At 46.4% G+C, this 17,624-nt stretch overlaps 1 protein-coding gene, 1 long non-coding RNA gene and 1 pseudogene across 2 annotated transcripts; 1 reads left to right on the top strand and 2 right to left on the bottom strand.

Annotated features, from left to right (window-relative positions):
• Positions 1-6: 6 nt before the first annotated feature.
• On the bottom strand, positions 7-2,259 carry KLHL33 (kelch like family member 33). The gene is made up of 3 exons (XM_025051369.1): positions 1,379-2,259; positions 1,077-1,244; positions 7-967 (listed from the first exon to the last, which is right to left on the bottom strand). Exons 1-3 carry the CDS (start codon positions 2,257-2,259, stop codon positions 415-417), a joined length of 1,602 nt encoding a protein of 533 aa, XP_024907137.1. The 3' UTR covers positions 7-414.
• Positions 2,260-3,395: 1,136 nt separating this feature from the next.
• On the top strand, positions 3,396-3,514 carry LOC112484976 (annotated as a pseudogene).
• A 3,561-nt stretch (positions 3,515-7,075) lies between these two features.
• Positions 7,076-11,577, bottom strand: LOC112484964. The gene is made up of 3 exons (XR_003048317.1): positions 11,380-11,577; positions 7,629-11,170; positions 7,076-7,431 (listed from the first exon to the last, which is right to left on the bottom strand). It is a non-coding gene; the product is annotated as an uncharacterized LOC112484964 (long non-coding RNA).
• Between the last annotated feature and the right edge of the window lie 6,047 nt (positions 11,578-17,624).

The following is a 17,624-nucleotide window of genomic DNA, read 5'->3' on the forward strand; positions in this document are numbered from 1 at the left end:
TTCACAGTTTTCTCCTTGATCCATAGGCCAGAATCATCATTTTCTCAACTGTCTTCTTATAGCCCCTACACCTTGGCTATTGGAGATTCTCGACTGTCTTCCCAGCTAGAGGTACTTTCCCCACCAAGAATTGTATCAGGGTCCCTAAACCTTGTATATTTGCTCCTGGGTCTTGTCTCCTTACCTAGGTATTCAGCTGCCTCCCCTTCCCCAATGCCCTTTCCCTAGGAATTTTGGAACCCCCTTTTCCTCAATGAAGATCATATATTCAAAAGCAGTTTATGAGTTGTAAGCACTGTATGAGAATAAAATACTCTCATGAATAAAGCCTTCTCTTTCTCCCCCCAGAATTTCTGTTCTTCTCTTATGATGTGCCTTATCCCTTCCTCCCCCCATTCACTGCTACTCCCTCCCTCACCCAGCAGGTTTGGTTTGGTGCTGTGTGGGGCCCAAAGCTATGTGCTGTACAGTAGGCAGTGTCAGGACACAGGCAGGCATCTCAGCCCGAGGCCTTGGCAGAGTTCCTAGGCAGAGCCATCGGCCCAAGCCAGGACAGTAAGCATGGATAAGGTGGGAGATGGCATAAGTACGGTGGCTGTAGCCCCCCAGCACCAGGAGCTCCCCCTCCAGCACAGCACCTGCAGCCCCCACATGGGGGGAAGGCAGGGGTGCCAGCTGAGTCCAGCTATTAGTCCTTGGTTCATAGGCCTCAAAGCTCAGCAAGTCCCCAGTCTCACCTAGCCCACCTGCTACATACAACCGCCCACCCAGAGCAGCCATGACATGGCCAGCTCTAGGTTCCCTCATAGGACTCAGAAGTGTCCCTGGCTTCTCAAGTTTGGGGTCATAGTGCAGCAATGAGGCCAGGCATTGGCCCGTCCCGTTGCAGCCACCACTCATGTACAATCGGCCTTCCAAAATAGCAGCTGCATGGGCAAAGCGTGGTGCTGGAAGTGCAGGTGCTGGCCTAAGGGAGAACAGGGCACATGATCAGGCAACAATCATCCTCAATTTTCCTTCTCCTCCAAGTCCCCTAGTCTCTCCTTGATGCCTAGAAAGCCCCTTTCCCTTCTCACCTCCAGACATTAAGCTCGGGGTTATAAGTCTCCACGGACTTGAGGGCAACACCATTGGCGCGTCCGCCCAGGGCGTAAAGTAGTCCATCCAGTGCCACCAGGGGAAAAAAACTCCGAGCCTGGCACAAAGGTGCCATCTCCTCCCAGTCCTCTTGACTGGGGTCCCACCTAGACACAGTGTGACAAGAGATGGGAAGAGTGACCCTGGGAGTGTGTTGTTTGGCTGGGCTAGCAATGTCCCTCTGCTGCCCACCTTGGAGCCTCCCACTCTTGGGGCAGGGGGCAGGAAAGGGGTGCCATACCTGAGAGTCGAAGCCAGGGTGTTGGAATGGCTGTAGAAATCCTGTCCCCCACACACGTAGAGTTCACTTCCTGCTAGGCTCGCAGCTCCATGTCGGAAGCGCCCTGGGGCAGGCAGGGCAGGTAGCCGCCCCCACTCCACAGTTCTCACTAGTCCCATGCCGCAGCAAAAGGCCCGGGCCCACCACACTCTTCGGGATGGTTGTCTTACGGCCATGTCTGATCTGAGCCCGTCCCCGCCAATCACTACCAGAGCCTGGTCAGGCTCCCTCCGCCTCACTTTACCTGGAACCTCAGCCTCCACCATCAGCTGATGCAGCAAGCCCTGAGTCAGGGGTGGAGGTAGCCCTTCTGCCCGTACTCTCCGCAGCTCCCTGATGGACATACGGCCAAAACGGACACATCGAAGCAGGGCCTTGGCCTCTGACTCCTGGGTCTCAGGGTTGGCAGCTAGCCAACACCGTGCAGCCATAAAGGCCTCTAACTCCTCCTGCATGTGTAGCTCGTCGCTATCCAGGAGCTCAGCCAGGCAGGCAGCTGGTAAAGAAGGGAAAGTGGGGCACAAAGCTACCGCAGGCAGGTGGGTGAGGAGGTAGTGACGGGCTTTTCTCCAGAGCCTCTCCAAGCCAGGGGCTTCAGACATGGAGAACAGGGCCAGGCAACGGGCAGGGCTGAGGCCCCGTGCCAAGGCCCTCAGACACAGAGCCAGGCAGGAGGAGCTCTGGTACTGCAGAGCAGCCTGAGCAGCTCTCAGCAGTCCTGGCCACTTTGCCTGTACAACCCCAGAGTAGGCAAAAGAGACAAGGAGTCGCAGGTCCTGGGCAGCGATGGTATGCAGAGACACCTTTGCGCCCTGGGATTCCTTCATCCCACTCAGGAGCATGGCCCCAAAGAACTCGCTGCCACAGGCTAGGGCTGCTCGGTGCACTGCAAGAGAGAGAAGCAGAGGGGGATTCAGAGTAATGAAAACTGCTAGGCAATATCCCAACTTTACAACCCCAGTTTTGGGCCAACCACCCAAGGCCACAGGCCAAACTGTGGTGTGCATCAGAATACCATGAGATGGTATTTAACAATAGAATACCATTTATTAAAATGCAGGTTTCAGAACCCACCTCCCAAGATTCTGATTCCATAGGTCTGGATGGAGATCCTAGGATTTCGTATTTTAACATTTTCAAGCACCCTGCATGATTCTCATGTTAGTGGTTGACAATACTTTGATAAACATTGCTTTAGTCTTTTTGATCCACATCAATTAGAAAAAGTCTTGATGGATCAAGTTGAGAAGATGCTATAGGCAGCATTTTCTAAAAGAGGGCACAAAATAAACTGCAAAGACTGATATGCAAATTATATAGTTCTCTCTATATTGTGCACAGAATAAAGTTCTTTCCTTTACAATTTTGAGAACCACTGATATCAGCCATTTTGTTAGATTTTATCACACTCAGGAATGACCGTGACCCAACCTACTCTGACTACCATCTCCTCTTGCCCAAGATCTTGCTTAAGATTTCGCATATATTCTAGCTTTCTTCTGCACATAGCCCTCCTCATCTTGACATAATTCATGGAATTATGAGATTTTAAACGGGCAACTTTCAAAATCGTCAAGTTCAATTGTTCCTTTTAAGATAATTGCTACAATGAGTATACTTGTGTATTGATACCCTACTTACTGGCCCTCATGACACTGAATCTGTCCTATTAACAAATTCTGTTAAACAACTATATATTTCATATGCTTCCTAATGTAACTCATGTGCATGCTTGGCATTACCTACAGAGTATTCTGACAGAAATAGTTAAGCTAAATCTAATCAAGCCTTTATATCTAAATTTAAATTTATAGGAAATTAAGAGGCTAAAAGAACAAGTTAAACAAAACCATGAGGGAAAACACATAAAAATGGAGCATTTTATAAGATAACTTATCTTGTTTCTTCAGTAAGTCAAGTCATAGAACAGGGAATGAGGATTGTACAAGAGTAAAGGAACCTTAAGAGATGTACATCTGTCTATGGGCATACCACCCTGAATGTGCCTGACCCCAGCTGATCTCAGAAGCTAAGGAGGGTTGGGCCTGGTTAATACTTGGGTGGGAGACCACCTAGGAATACCAGGTGCTGTAGGCATATAAAAAAAAGAGAGAGAGAGAGAGAGATGTACATCTGAGTATATAGCACAGTCCTTGATTGGCTCTTGGGTTGAACAAACCAGCTCTAAAAGACATTTTTTAGACAAGAGAGAAAACTTTAACATGGACTAGGTGATATTAAGGAATTATTGTTAATTTTGTTAGAAATGATAAAGGTATCATGATTAAATGAGAAAATATCCTCTTTTAAAGAGACACATACCCAAGTATTTATGAGTAAAATGTCACAGATTTACTTTAAACTTCAGCAAAAGATAAAGAGATGAAACAAATATATTAAAATGTTAATTGTTAAGTGTGGACAATGGGTGTTTGAGTGTTCATCTTAATATTCTCTTTACTTTGCTGTGTGTTAAAAATGTTTCATAATAAAGGGGAGGATGCTGCTAGAAGTCCTCTTAGGCAGGTGACAGAGGACCAAGCTCCCGGTGAGGCTTATGAACCTCAAGCTGCTTTGACCATTTGTGGCACGTTCACCTCTCTCAAAGGGCAGGTGATGTTGATATGGCTTTTCATTACCTTCATAAGTTGTAGGTAGTGGCTTAGTGCTTCCCAAGTGGTAAACCTCGGTGATAGCTTTTAAATATATATTGACAGAAAATCTGCATTCCTCAAAGCAGGTAAGCCATTTCATCTTCCATACTATCTATCAACCTATAGCTCAACTGTGAAAAGGCTCACAACCACCTGTATCCCCCTCTTATTCATCATTAGTCCCTAGAATTTTAAGTAAAAATTTTCCACCATTAAGATGGAATGTTTCTTAGGGAAATAAAAACAGTGACATAAATATGTTTAAGTTCCAAACCCTAGTGAGAATTTTATAACTATGAAATTTTAAATTCTCCCTCCATCCAGTGCTATCAGAAATGATAACAAACACTTTAGAGATCTGCTATAAACTGAATGTTTGTGTCCCCCAAAATTCATATGTTGAATCCCCAGTGTAATGATATTTGTAAATTTGTAGATGGTACCTTTGGGAGGTAATTAGGTATAAGAGTGGAACCTTCATGAATGGGATTACTGCACTTATAGAGACATGAAAGAGATTCTCTCTCTCTCTCTCTCTCTCTCTCTCTCTCTCTCTCTCTCTCTCTCATAAGGCATTTCTTCTATCTTTTGCCCCCCAAAAAAACCCTTCCCTCCCTCCCTCTCTCTTTCTCTCTCAATCTCTCTGCCATGTGAAAATACAATGACAAAGTGGCCCTCTGCAAACCAAGAAGAGGACCCTAACCAGACACTGACCAGGCTGGCACCCTAATCTTGGACTTCTAGTCTCCAGAACTGTAGAAAATAAATGTCTGTTGTTAAACTACCCAGTCTATGGTATTTTTTGTTATAGCAGCTCAAGCTGACTAAGACAGGACTTTTCCTTCTGGGAATCCCAGAAGCACTTTGGGTCCCAGTCATTCCTTTAATGAGCAATAACTATGTGACTCTGGACCTTTCTTGAAGTTCACTTTTTTTTAAATCGATAAAGTATAAGAGCTTAACCAGATAATCTCTAAACTAATCCTTTTTAATTTTAGATGTTATATGTCTACATCCCAACTCCATTTGCCAGTTCCTATGTGCCTTTGATTTGGCTGCACAGAATGTAGTGCATGGCATAGTGAAAGCAGACTAGGCTAGTGGATATGGGCTTATAACCTGATTTTCACAAGTTAACATCTTTGAGTTTAATGTTCTTTAACTGCGCCTAGGGATAACAGTACCTACCTCACTAGTTTTCAGTGAGAATTTAAAAAGGTGGCATATGCAACAATTTGTAGAACCTAGTACCTCACTATATGTCAGCAGAATCTGAATAATATTCAATTTATTCAGCCCTCCTTAGCTTTCTTGGTGAAGAGCAGAGTTAACTTCAAACTGCCATGGCTGGGTAGCCTCCAGATTCTAGCAAAACTGTACCAGACCTTGCTCATCAGCTGTAGGGACACATCTGCCATGGTGTCAAGCACACTTAGGTGAAAGGACACACTGAGTTTTAACACCATATTCCTCTGGCTTTCCCTGTGTCCTAAATAGAAGACTCCAAGAAGGGCCTTTGGTTAATCCCTGTTCAAGTCAATCACTTTCTGCTTGTTCTGCTGGCATGGGCTGCACCCTTAGCTTCAGCCAATTGGCTGAAAATTCCTTGTTACTGGGCACAGGAAGAGCCACAGCATGGTGAGTCAATTTAAATCTGTCACAACTCCTAGGAAAACAACTCAACTGCGCATGCCCCACTCCCAGTGGGCCAGGAGATGCACCAAAGGCCACCCCAGGGAAATTCTGCAGCAGGGATCAAAACCACCACTATGATAGAGATCAAACCATCTGCTGCTTGCACACACCAACCATTCCAGTAGCATTTGCACCTGCAGTAATTTAATGCCCAACAGGCCCTCACCCCGCAGCTGGCAGGCGCCTGCCTCTAGCTCCAGGTCACACCCGATGCCCTCTTGGTATAGGAGCTCGATGCTGCGCAGATTCTCCCTCAGCTCCTCTGCCTGGCTGGGCCGTTTTTCATCATCCTGGGCGCTTCCAGACCTCTTGCCTTTCCCCTGGGCCACAGCCTTCACCCGTGGCGCTCCCAGGGCCTCAGCAGCAACCAGCACATCCCCAGGCGGGGCGGGACCCAGCACCCCCTCATAGGCAAAAGTCAGCACAGCCTCCCAGGCCCCGGGGGCCACATCGAGGCTGAAAGGAGGTTGCGGACCTCTGATGCCCTGCAGCCTGCCTCGAAAGAGGCTGCTAACTGCGGCCAAGATCACCCGATGCACCCCATATACTCGCCCCGCAACTAACACCTCTTCATCCAGCAACAACCTCTGCTCCCGCAGCCGCTGTGCCTCCGCGAAAAACTGGCTGGGATGCTCCTCGCTGCACAGTCCCTCAGGCTCCGTGGAGTCTTCTTCATCTTCATTGTCTTCCCCCTCTAGGGACAAGGCTGGAGAGGGGAGGTTCCCTGGTGCCATAGACCTGAGGCCAGGCTCTTCCAGAGGAAAGAGCGGCAAACCAGAATCTTCGTCCGGGGTCCGAGGCCAAGAGGGGTTTCTCAGGCCGGGCAACGGGAAGCCGAGGCCATCCTTCTGGACTGGAAGGGAGACGCGCCCTGGACGATGCTGGGAGTCCGAGACGCTCATAGTTCAAGTTCGCTGGCTTGCTGCAGATGCGCAAAGGAGAGGAGGGGGCCAGAACTAGACCCGGAGAGGCTGGTGGAACCCCTGCTTCCAGACCGGCACGTTTCAGTCTCTCTCTCTACTTCAAACCCTTCTAACCACCGCCTCCTGTCTCCTCTGGCACTCCACTCCAAGGCTCGAACGGTCAGGCTATACCATGCAACTATGGGATTCACAAGGTACAGCAAAGCGTGCAAGAGGCATAGGTAAAGATCCACTACCGGAGCCCACACCCCGCCCGTCTTGCCCCCATCTGGGTAGTCACTCTCCCGAGACACCAGAGTTCTGTTTGCCCTCTCACTTTAGCCTGCTCTGCTTTGGCCGGTGGCAGAGGGAACTCGCCCAGCATCCCCGTCAGCGGCTGCACCCGGCTAATTATAGCCAGTGCTGGCAGGCTTGGGGCTCGGCTCAGGGTGCCCGAACTCAGACACCCAATCCCCTGGGCCCCGTCCCGAGATGACCTCTTCCCCCTTCCACCTGTAGGTCATGTCTTGGTGCTGAGCGAGGCAAATTCGGATGCCAAGGATGCGAAGATCCAGTGGAGTGAGTCAGGCCTCAAAGGCTGTGTTCATCCGATAGGGCGGAGGAGGTGGGCAAGAGTCTGGGCTGTGCAGACCGGCGGGAATGTGGGGCGAGAGCAGTAGAGCATGCATTGGGTTGGTTTGGGGCTTTGACTGTTGATTTTTCCGTGCAGGATAAAGCTGGGACTCTTGGAGCACAGCAATGACTGGAAACACAAACGCACACGACTGGGCCATGAGGGCGGAGGGGTTGGGGAGGTGAAGCTGCAAGGGTCAGAACAGCTCACCCTAAGTAACCCACCCCCAGCGCCCGTTTCTTCCATGTCCAGAGGTGAGGTAGGTGGTGAGATAGCAAAATCCAACCCCGTGTCTTCAGAAGATTCTGCTAGAGTCTAACCCTCACCTTGGTCGCTGGGATGACACCAGAAAATGGAATGCAGGGTTGATCTTTGCTGCTGCGGGGACTGGAGTCCTGGACTTCAGTGGAGTAGGGGCGTGTAAGCATTCTGTTTGAGGCAGAACAATGACAGCCACACACTCTGCCTGGGACAACACCCTTCTCATCCTGAGACCTCTAAATCCAAGCAACTACTTTCCCCTGCAGTTCCAGGTATCTTCAAGAAGACATTTAGAGAAGGGGGCAGCAATCACCCTTCCTTCCCCTCTACCAGAGAGGTAGGACAGGCCAAAGGCTGCTGGGACTGGATTCCCTGTCCTATATAAAGGCTGGTCCAGGATGGATAGATTAACATAACAACCTGACTTAACTGGGGAGCCAAGCAAGATTGTTCTTTAAGACTTGAGTAAGAGGGGTGGCATTAGTGTGAAAGAGGGCGGGCAGGTGAGTAGCTCAACACAGAACCCTCTCCATGCAGTGGAAGTCTTAGGCAGGCAAGGGGAAATAGAGATGGGGGTGAGAAGGCCAAGGGGATGATTGTGAGAGCTAGTCAGATGAGAGAGGGGCCAAATGTGGGGAGCTATGGGATTTTGTTTATGTGTGTAGCTGGCAGAGCAGATTTCCAGGGACTCAGACCTGAAATTAGATGGTTTTGCCTGGAGAGACTGCACATGCCAATTCTTTAAGGTGAAAGTAAGAAGGATTCATTCTGAGGACCAAATGAGGTGAGCACCAGTCAAAACTACTGGATGAGAAATGCTGTTTTCTGCCCCCAGATATTTACAATCTTGAGGTTCATCTCTCTGGCATAGGAAGGGACATTTTGCGGTTTGGGGCAAGAAGGAAATTTAGCCACACTCTTTTATAGAAAGACGCTGGCAGGAAAGGAAATTGGAGGATTGGAGAGGAGAGTGAAGATGAGACAATGAGAGGAAGTAGAGTAGTATTTATTCCTCCCCTTTGATTCACATTTCTCCTTTTTTGAGGTGGGATACCCTATGATATTCCAGGACCAAATTCTTCCTGATCCTCCTCTCTTTTATCAACTACCTCCTTGAGGCATTCCTCCCCACAAACCCCAGCCGAAACCCACTGGCTTCTTTGAGTACCTAGTGAGACAAGCTGGCTGAGAAATGTGTTAAAGGGCATGAATGCCTCAGAATGTCACATTAGCCCAAACCTCCTCAGAAAAGACCCTTTGACCTGCGATTCTGTATGACATTTACAAACTGACCATCAGACCACTCTGAGTCCTATAAATGCCTGGGCATTCTCTTATTCTTTCCAGCCTCACCTAAGTCACTGGCACTAAACTGAATAGAGGGGTAATGATCTTGGCTGAATGGAGGGAAGCCAGGAGGTCCTCCTAAAGACCCTATCTTTTCTCTCTATTCTTTTATGTCGGGAGTATTTTCTTAGAAAATGTGGTCCCGCAGTGGTGTGGGCCAAAGGGCAGTTTCTTTGGTATGTTTTCCATCTTCTCTTCAGCCACTGGGATACGCACTGGGACCACTATCTCTGGAGACCTCAAGATGAGGATGTCCAGGCACAGAACACACTCTCTAACCCCTCTTCTCTCTCCACTAATGGTACAACTTTTGTTTCCAGCACCCTGCTACAGCTATCCCCAAAGGAACCCTCTTTGCCAACCCAGGAACCACACTTTCCTACCTGGGCATCTCTGCCACTATGGGTAAGGCCCTCCACTCCTGCCTTCTGTGCAGAATGACCCGGAGCCCTGGTTTCTACCTCACTGAGGTGGTAGGGTATAGGCTCCTGCATGACTAGAGATATTTCAGGAAATAGGACTGGCATGAGTTGTACAATGAGAGCTGCCTGGGGCCAGAGTGCCAGTATGGCTGGGATTTCAACAGTTGTCGAGGGCAAGGGTCCTGCCTCTATATGCTCTCTAATCACTACCAGGTGAGTGAACCAGAGGGGATATTCGAGAGATAAATCCTACCTTGTCTACTGCTGGGCATAGAGCAGATGCTCCAAAACCAGTATATGCTTAAGTGGATGCATGTGGACAGGGTAAAACCTTCAAAGATGAGATAAAATTTAATATTCCCTTCAACTTCTGGGAAAGTTAGGAGGTGAAAATATGGGTGGAATACATTGCTTCCAGAATACAGTGATGTCTGCCTCTGCCTACTCTTCTCCTTAGGCCATGAGCATGGTGTCTGCTTTCAGTTTCATGATGTCTGCAGGAATTTTCAGTGCCACCCTGTTCTCTGCCTTTCCTGCTTTGTTTCAGCCCCCAAAGCCTTCTAGGTTAGTTGGTACTTTAGCAAGAGGCTTATGGGAGAAAGGAGAGAATGTAAGTAGACCAGGACAGCCCAAGAGTCTAATCTTTTGAAGAGGAGCAAAAAAGGGTTCAGTCTCAGCAACCAGGAGTTAGATGGTGATGACTGTGGTTGCCTGATATTTAAAAGACAATCCGAGCTCACATAACAAAATTAAAAGTCTGCCCATAAATCAAGGCAAAATTTGGGGAGGGCATCACTCTTCTGTCATTCTTCACTCTGTTTTTCCCATTGCACATTCCCAGAGATCTTACCACACGCTACTCCTTCGATCCTTTCTTCCTGTTAAGATCCTTAAGCTCCCTCAACTCTTCCCTCTGTGTTCCCCCATTCTTTCCTGCCTCTTTAGAGGAGGAAGAAGCTATCATTCTTCCTCTTCCTGGGACCCTCCCCTGATAATTACCATGCTTTCTTATAGTAGCTGTGCCAGGACAAACGGTACCCAGTCATTGGCTTTTAAGGGACAGGTTAAGGCAAGAACAATGAACCTGTGTGAGGTTATCTGTTCACCTTCCTCACTGCTGTTGATTTCATCCTTACTGGTGAGTATTCCTCTAACTCTCACACACAGCTTCATTAATCACCTTTCTCCTCATGCCCCGCCCCACTGCCCTACCTCTAGCTTTTAGGGTTGGACCCCAAAGCCTCTTTTCTATCTCTCTAGTCCTGAAAGTAGATGAAAAGTCTGCTACATTGGTGGTAGTGAGGGTGGAGTGTGTAGAAGGTGAAGAAGGGAGTAGGGAATAGGGAGTATGGGGAAAGGGAAGCCAGAAGATAATAATGCTCTTGACTCTCCAGACCCAGATCCCAAGATTCCAGTTTGCAGACTGACTCCCTTACCTTTCATCTCTCCCAAAGCTGGTCTGCATACTGTTACTCCCATTATCTCTTACTTTTTCCTCCGCTCCTATGCCCTCATCAACTTGGGCTGTTTCTACACCTCCTTTAGCCAGTCGCCTGGTCAGTATGGGCAGGTATTGGGGTCAGGCCCAGGACTTGGAGGACCTAGGAGAGTTGAAGGAGCATCCTTGGGGTACAAAAGGGGGTGATACTGAGGCTTGGACAAGGGATAGGCTGCATTCACTCGCCCCTGCAAGCTGGCACCCTTCCTTCTGATGGTACAGTTCCTGGCTCTCCCCGCAGGGCCGTCTGCTTTCCCGGCTCACATTCATCTTCACTTAGTGGACAGTGCTTATTGCTGTATTATTCTTTTGCTGCTGCTCTCTCCATTCTGTAAGAAACCTGGTGAGTAAGGGCAAACCTGGTGGGTAAAGGAGTGAGGGAGTGAGAAACAGCAAGACGCTGACCCCCATAAGAAACCCAGAACTACCAACAGTAAATCTCCATTTCTTCTTCTTCCTGACAAGTGAGGCCTTTCCTCTGATCACTCTACACCACCTCTTCCACTGCACAGATGTGAACTGGGCTCCTTGGTCCATCTGGGCACTTACCACAAGGCACCATCCTCCTCAGGAAGCCTGTCCAACGTGCAGGATTGCGTCAAGAAATTCTGGTGAGGGAGTCTCTAGACCAGAAGTTGAAAACTGATGGCCTCTGAATTGGATCTTACCTGCAAATAAGTTTTGTTCAGATTGCAGAGCATTTACAATAAAAAAATAATAATAATAATTGCCAACATTTAACATGAATCTAGTAGTGCTGGGCCTCCATCCTACATGGCACACTAGTTAGAGCTAAGTCACTGCTGTCCCATGAGACAAGGCAGGTACTCTCCACTTTGCCACAGTTTCCACCTGGTCGACTTTATTTTTTGATTATTATATGACTGGTTCTTGCAGGCTTGAGTTTTCAATCTCTGCCCTAGACATAAAAGGAAAATAGTTTCCTAAAATCTGGGAGGGGAAGTAGGAGGAAAAAGAAAGGAACAGAATTCTAGTGGGGTAGAGAAAGCAGGGTTCCCTGAAGAGGGGGTGCTCCATGGTAGGACAAAGACCACAGGAGCCAGTTTCCCTCATCGTGCTGTGATATGGAGAAGCCTCTCTAATACTCTTGGTTTCTCCCTAAAATCTTCTCTAAAATCCTCTAGTGGGAAGAGCTGACCACTTCTCTGAACACTATCTCTGCCTTCCTCTCCACAGGCCACAGTGCCTGGTACTTACTGGCCCCTGTAGCCAGCAGCCAGCCCTGGTGGATTTCATGGGGTCCTTCACCAAAAAGATGAGTTCAATGATCTGTGGAAATGCAGTCTTAGTAAGAGATACGGGAACAGACTCTCAGCAGGAGGGAACTGAGGCTGGAGGCTGTAGACTAGAGGGAAGAAAAAGGGGTGAGGAGATCAACAGACCAGTGAGTGAGCTTGGAAAATTTGGAGAGTAGCGAGAGTCAGGCAGAAGGATGCTTTAAGGGAGGGACAGTCCTAGCCAACATTTCTGCCTCCCCCTGAGGAGCCCCAAGCCATTCAAGAGTCTGAGAATCATGTCAACTGCTTAACCTCTGAGAGATTCGTTCATTCTATAGTCATATTTGCCCAGAGCCTCATGCAGTTCAGCCTACCAAACCGCATCCCTTCTTGTCACCTTCTTGCCCAATGTACTATATTCCCTTCTTTCCTCATTGCCCTTCCTTTCTGGTTATAGATTTGGGCCAGCTGAAGCACAAATGTGCTGGTATTGAGATATAAGCAAAATTGGCAGGAGGTGCTGATATCCAATATGGAGGTATGTGGGCATTCTACAATAAGTGGCAGGTAGAGGGGTTAAGGAGGTGAAGATGGGCTTAGAAGTGGTCAGGAACCAGGGGGAGAGGAAATATAATCATGGTGAAGCCGTGTTCCCTCCAGCTGTCTAGCAGTACCTGTGTCCCCAGGAACAGGAGCTTCCTTATCTTCAACTCTTGCTCTTAATCTCTTTGTCCCCCATAAAGCGATGCCTTTGACTACAAGACATGGTGTCTGCCTCTTAAGGATGCCACTGGGGTTAAACCTGGCTACCTAACTAACATCAAGCTTAAAGTGAGCCAAAATGGGGTAGGCCTAAGAGAAGGATAAGATGTGGGAAGTATAGAAATTGGCTGTCAAAGACAGTCACTGTGTACTAATTTAGAGTTATTAAATAAGTGTACTTATTTAGTTACCAAAGGTTGAGACTGAATAGAATCAGGTATCAGGATAAGATAAAATTGAATTTTGCTTTGAGGATCCTCCCTGTATGTTAAGTTCTCCTGACACCTCAGAGGGTAGGGGAAAGCTTTAAAGTTATCTTCTCAATTCAGGTGATAGAAATAGGTGGACAAAGATATAAAATAGGTTGAAGGTGAGCTGGAGTGTGGTCAGGAGGGGGTATGGCCCAACTAGAGAGCAAGGTTTCTGGAACTACTCCAATTCTAATAATAGCACACAGCTAACTAGCTAACACTTGGGCGTCATTGATGGGTAGGATCGAAGAAAGATGCAAAAAGACAACATTCTTTTGTGTTATATTCCTACCTTTCCCAGTAAATCTAAGGTTTTTGGACACCATAGGTGTGGACACTCAGAAAGGAGAGATCAATCCTAAAACAGACCCTGTTTTAGGGGAAGTAGATTTGGGGAGTGGGAAAGAGGAGCAGAAAACACAAAAGGGAGTGGGGTTAGTCAATGGAGAGAGAAGCCACATGACATATCTCTGGAATAGCAAAAATTTTCTTTTGGGAGAGGGAAGGTATGATATTGAGTTGGAGGCAATTACTCAGCTGGACAAGGAATTTGTCTCATTCTTTTCTGCTCTTTTTTGGGGTCATATCTTGGCAGCCTCAAACCCTGTTCCAATGCAAGCAGGGCTGGTGGACAGTGGATGTGAATTAGCTCAGCGACGATGGAGGTAGGGACTTTATGGCTCTCTAAAAAGCTCCAGCTCCTCTCCAAATTCCAGAGTAGAACAGAGAAGGGAGGATAGGGAAATAAAGAGCAGACAGAACAAACTGTATTTACAAAGCACACACTGCCCTCCTCCCATCTCAGAGGCATTCATAATTTGTTCTTTTGCCCCCAAGAGAAGTCAGGCAGGGAAGCTGCTTATCTGCTCTCCTCTTATCCTCACCAGGCTGCCTATGCTCATCCCCTATCTACTGACATGCAAGATAAAAATGGGCTTGATGTGCTGTAAGTTTTGTGAGCAGTCCCTCTGGGAAGCTGGAGGAGGAACACAAAGAATAAGAAGCAGGACATGAAAACCCAAGGTTATGGCCTAACATGCAGAGGACAGGAAGGGGAGGGGAGGGTACTGAGCCACTTGTTGCAGACGGAGGGAGAGGAAAAGGTGCTGGGAAAGGTAGGCAAAATGTCCAGTTTCTCTCTTGTCTTGCCTTAGGATACGTTCTCCCCTCAGAAGGTTCAGGCTTGGCTTCCAACATGTGACTACTACCTGAGATCACAGGCAAATCTCAAGTGATGAGGTCAGAACCAACCTCCCTAACCCATACACTTCTTTCCTGCAGGTCTCCCTTCCTTCTTCACAGCTAAGAACCTCACGGAGCAAGTGTCAGACAAGCTATAACTTAACTAAATATTCTGGTAAGCAAGAAGAAAGAAGGAGCTGAAATCTGATGACAGAGGACTGTAGTGGGAAGTACTAGCTGTGGGGAAACAGTAGCTGTCGTCTCTACCTACATCTGAATGGGTTTATGGTTTCCAATGTGGAAGAAATGCAAGTTTAGGCAGCAAAACTGAAGAGTAAAGAAGCCCTATTATTCCTAAAACCCCAAGAACAGAAATTTCATCAGACAACATATACTCTCTGCTCCTTGCTAAATCTGGGGTTTCTTTTCTCTGCAGCCAAAAGGCTTTTGAAGACTTGGTGGCTTTACACCAGTTGCAGAAGCCACCACCAAAGGAGGACCTGGAATCTACCTCTCAATACTCTTGCTCCTTCAGGCAACATCTCTGAGCAGGACCTGCAGGCAAACCAAAAGTATGTATATAGGAACAGGCTGCCAAGTGGGGCAATTGTCCCAGAGTAGGAACTGACAATGGCACTCACCTTGTTCTCTGCTAATTCTTCCTAACCATGCAGTGGGAGTGGCATATGTGTCTTCATGAAGTCCTATGGCAATATTCCCAGGATGCTGTACTCACAGTCATGTGAGTCTGGGAAAATTCCAAACTTCAGCGCATAGATGCCAGGTGTGGGGCTAGTCCAAAGGCTAAATAAGCTGAAGAACAGGTTCCATTCCTCACAGGAGCCTACCTGTGATCCCTTGGTCAGTCTGCCCTGGGGTCCTATACATGACCTCGCTGGAGATGCTGTCCAGGGATCTAACATTCCCCACTGCCTTCACATGTGGAAATCAGCAGGACATGCCAATGCTGTGAGAGACTCAGGAGACCGAGAAAGGAGGAGGAGCCCACAATTGAAGACTCATGGAGCCATGATTTCAGTCTCTTGGCTCCACCGAGTCTATCTGTGGGAAGCCTCAGGGAAGAGCCCAAAGCTCTCTCAGGAAGGGACTCCCCTACTCAGCAATACCAACAGGGGCTACATCACCAAGGAAGGTCCTCCCTTTGAAATCCATTCCACCTGTAATGTTAATAAAAGCTTCAAATAAATACCTGAGGCTAATGTATAATAACATACTTGATTCTCATGTATAAAATTAACTGTCCAAGCCTAGAGGGGCAGGGATCATTCCTGTTCTCAAACATATCCAAGAGAAATTTATCTTTTTTCTACTTGCATCCCAAACACTCTATCTTCCTTTCCAAAGTTTCCAACTTTTTAAATTAAATTTATTGGGGTGACGTTGGTTAATAAAATTTTATAGGTTTCAAGTGTATAATTCAATAATACATCATATGTATGTTGCATTGTGTTCACCACTGAAAATTAAATTTTCTTCCATCACCATATATTTGATTCAAGTTTTTGATTTTGAACTTCCATGTCTTAGCACATTTTCTATGCATTTATGTGTCTATCCTTTGTAAATGAAAAAGTGTTTATCACTATTTTCTACTTAGTAAGTAATCAGAAACTTACTCTTTTCCCAAACTCAAATAATCCTAATTCTTTTCATCTTTTGGCCCAAGCCTTACTTTATAGTCCTTTGATTATTTCTTTGGTTTACTCCCCATCAACTTATTCATTCACTCAGCAAATACTGACTGAATGTCTGCTATGTGCCAGATCCTATTCTAAGTCCTGGGAGATATGGCAATGCATATAACAAGATAAAAATTCCCTCTTCTCTTGGAGTTTATATTCTTTTTTAAAATTTATTTTTCAATTGTAGTTGACGTACAATATTAGTTTCAGGTGTACAACATAGTGATTAAACATTTACCTTATGAAGTGATCACGCTGAGAGTTTATATTTTCATGGGAAACAGATAATGATCATAAATAAAACTATTAGATTAGAAGATAAGTGCTGTGAAGAGAAAAAAAATAGGGAAGGGGCTAGGAAGTGCTGGAGGAATGCAATTCTAAGTAGGGTTGTCAGGAATATTTCACTAAAAAGAAAAAGAAAAAAAGTTGAGCAAAGACTTAAAGACTATGACAGAATGAGCTATACGTGGAGAAAAGCTTTCCAGGCGGAGGGAGCAACAAATATAAAGACCTTGAGGGGGTCAACACACCTTCAGCGTGTAAGGCCAATGTTGCTGGAGCAGAGTGAACAAGGAGGTAAGTAGCAAGAAATGAGATCAAAGCAGTAAGTGAGAAGGTTGAGACAGCTCATGGAGGGTCTCACAGGCCTTTAAAGGACTCTGGTTTTTACTCAAATACAGGAAAACACAGAGGGTTTTGAGCAGAAGAGTGACATAATATGGCTTCCATGTAAACACTAGCATTCTGGCTGCTGTGTTGAGAACTTGACTATAAGCTGGCAATGGTAGAAGCAGATAGACCAGCTATTGCAATAATCTTGTAGAGAGATAATTCTGGCTTGGTCTAGGGTGGCAGCTGGTAAAGCAAGGAGAAATGGGATTCTGGATATATCCTCAAGGTAAAGTCAACAAAAATTGATAAATTGGAGCTGAAAAAGAGGTATCAAAAGTAATATCAAGGTGATATAACATGAACATCTAGAAGGACGGAACTGTCATTAATTGAAATAGGAAACACTATAAAATAAGTCCAATTTTGTATATGGTAAATTTGAGATACCATCCAAGTCCAGATGCCAATGGGCAGCTAGATAGTAAGGACAGAAGTCTAGGTTGGAGCTAAACAACTGGGAGTCATCCACATTAAAATGGTTTTAATGTATAAGATGAGATCACTGCAGGTATGTGTGTAAATAGAGAAACTGTCCAAGGACTGAACTCTAAAGAGTTAACAGGTTGTAGAGGTGAGGAGAAACCAGCAAAGGAGACTAACAAAGAGCAGTGATTTAGCTAAGAGACAAACCAAAGAGAAAATGTCCTAAAGCCAAGTAAAGAAAATGTTTCAAGAGGGAGTATCAAATGCTGCTGACAGCCTATGCAGGATGAAGCAGAAAATGCCATTAAGATTTAGGTTTGTGCAAGTCATCCGTGACTGTGAACAGTCTTGGTGAAGTGGACTAAATAGGGAATTGGTAAAGAGGAACTGGAGACAACTCTTTTAAAAATGTTTCACTATATGCAACAGCAAGAAATCTATGGGCAGTGAACACACAATGCAATATCTGTATCTCTATCGAGATATAGATACATTATAGATATATATATAGATAGATAGATAGATAGATAGATATAGATAGATATAGATATGCTTTACTG

This window comes from Pteropus alecto, unplaced genomic scaffold, assembly GCF_000325575.1.
Source record: "Pteropus alecto unplaced genomic scaffold, ASM32557v1 scaffold1197, whole genome shotgun sequence".
NCBI lineage: Eukaryota > Metazoa > Chordata > Mammalia > Chiroptera > Pteropodidae > Pteropus > Pteropus alecto.

What these genes read in the sequence shown, in the direction of transcription:
- KLHL33 (XM_025051369.1), bottom strand. Translation starts at nt 2,259, where the DNA reads ATGCTCCTGAGTGGGATGAAGGAATCCCAGGGCGCAAAGGTGTCTCTG. An exon ending in ACCCTGGCTTCGACTCTCAG is followed by an intron (nt 1,245 to 1,378) that starts GTATGGCACCCC and finishes CACTGTGTCTAG; the next exon opens with GTGGGACCCCAGTCAAGAGG. An exon ending in CCCGAGCTTAATGTCTGGAG is followed by an intron (nt 968 to 1,076) that starts GTGAGAAGGGAA and finishes GTTCTCCCTTAG; the next exon opens with GCCAGCACCTGCACTTCCAG.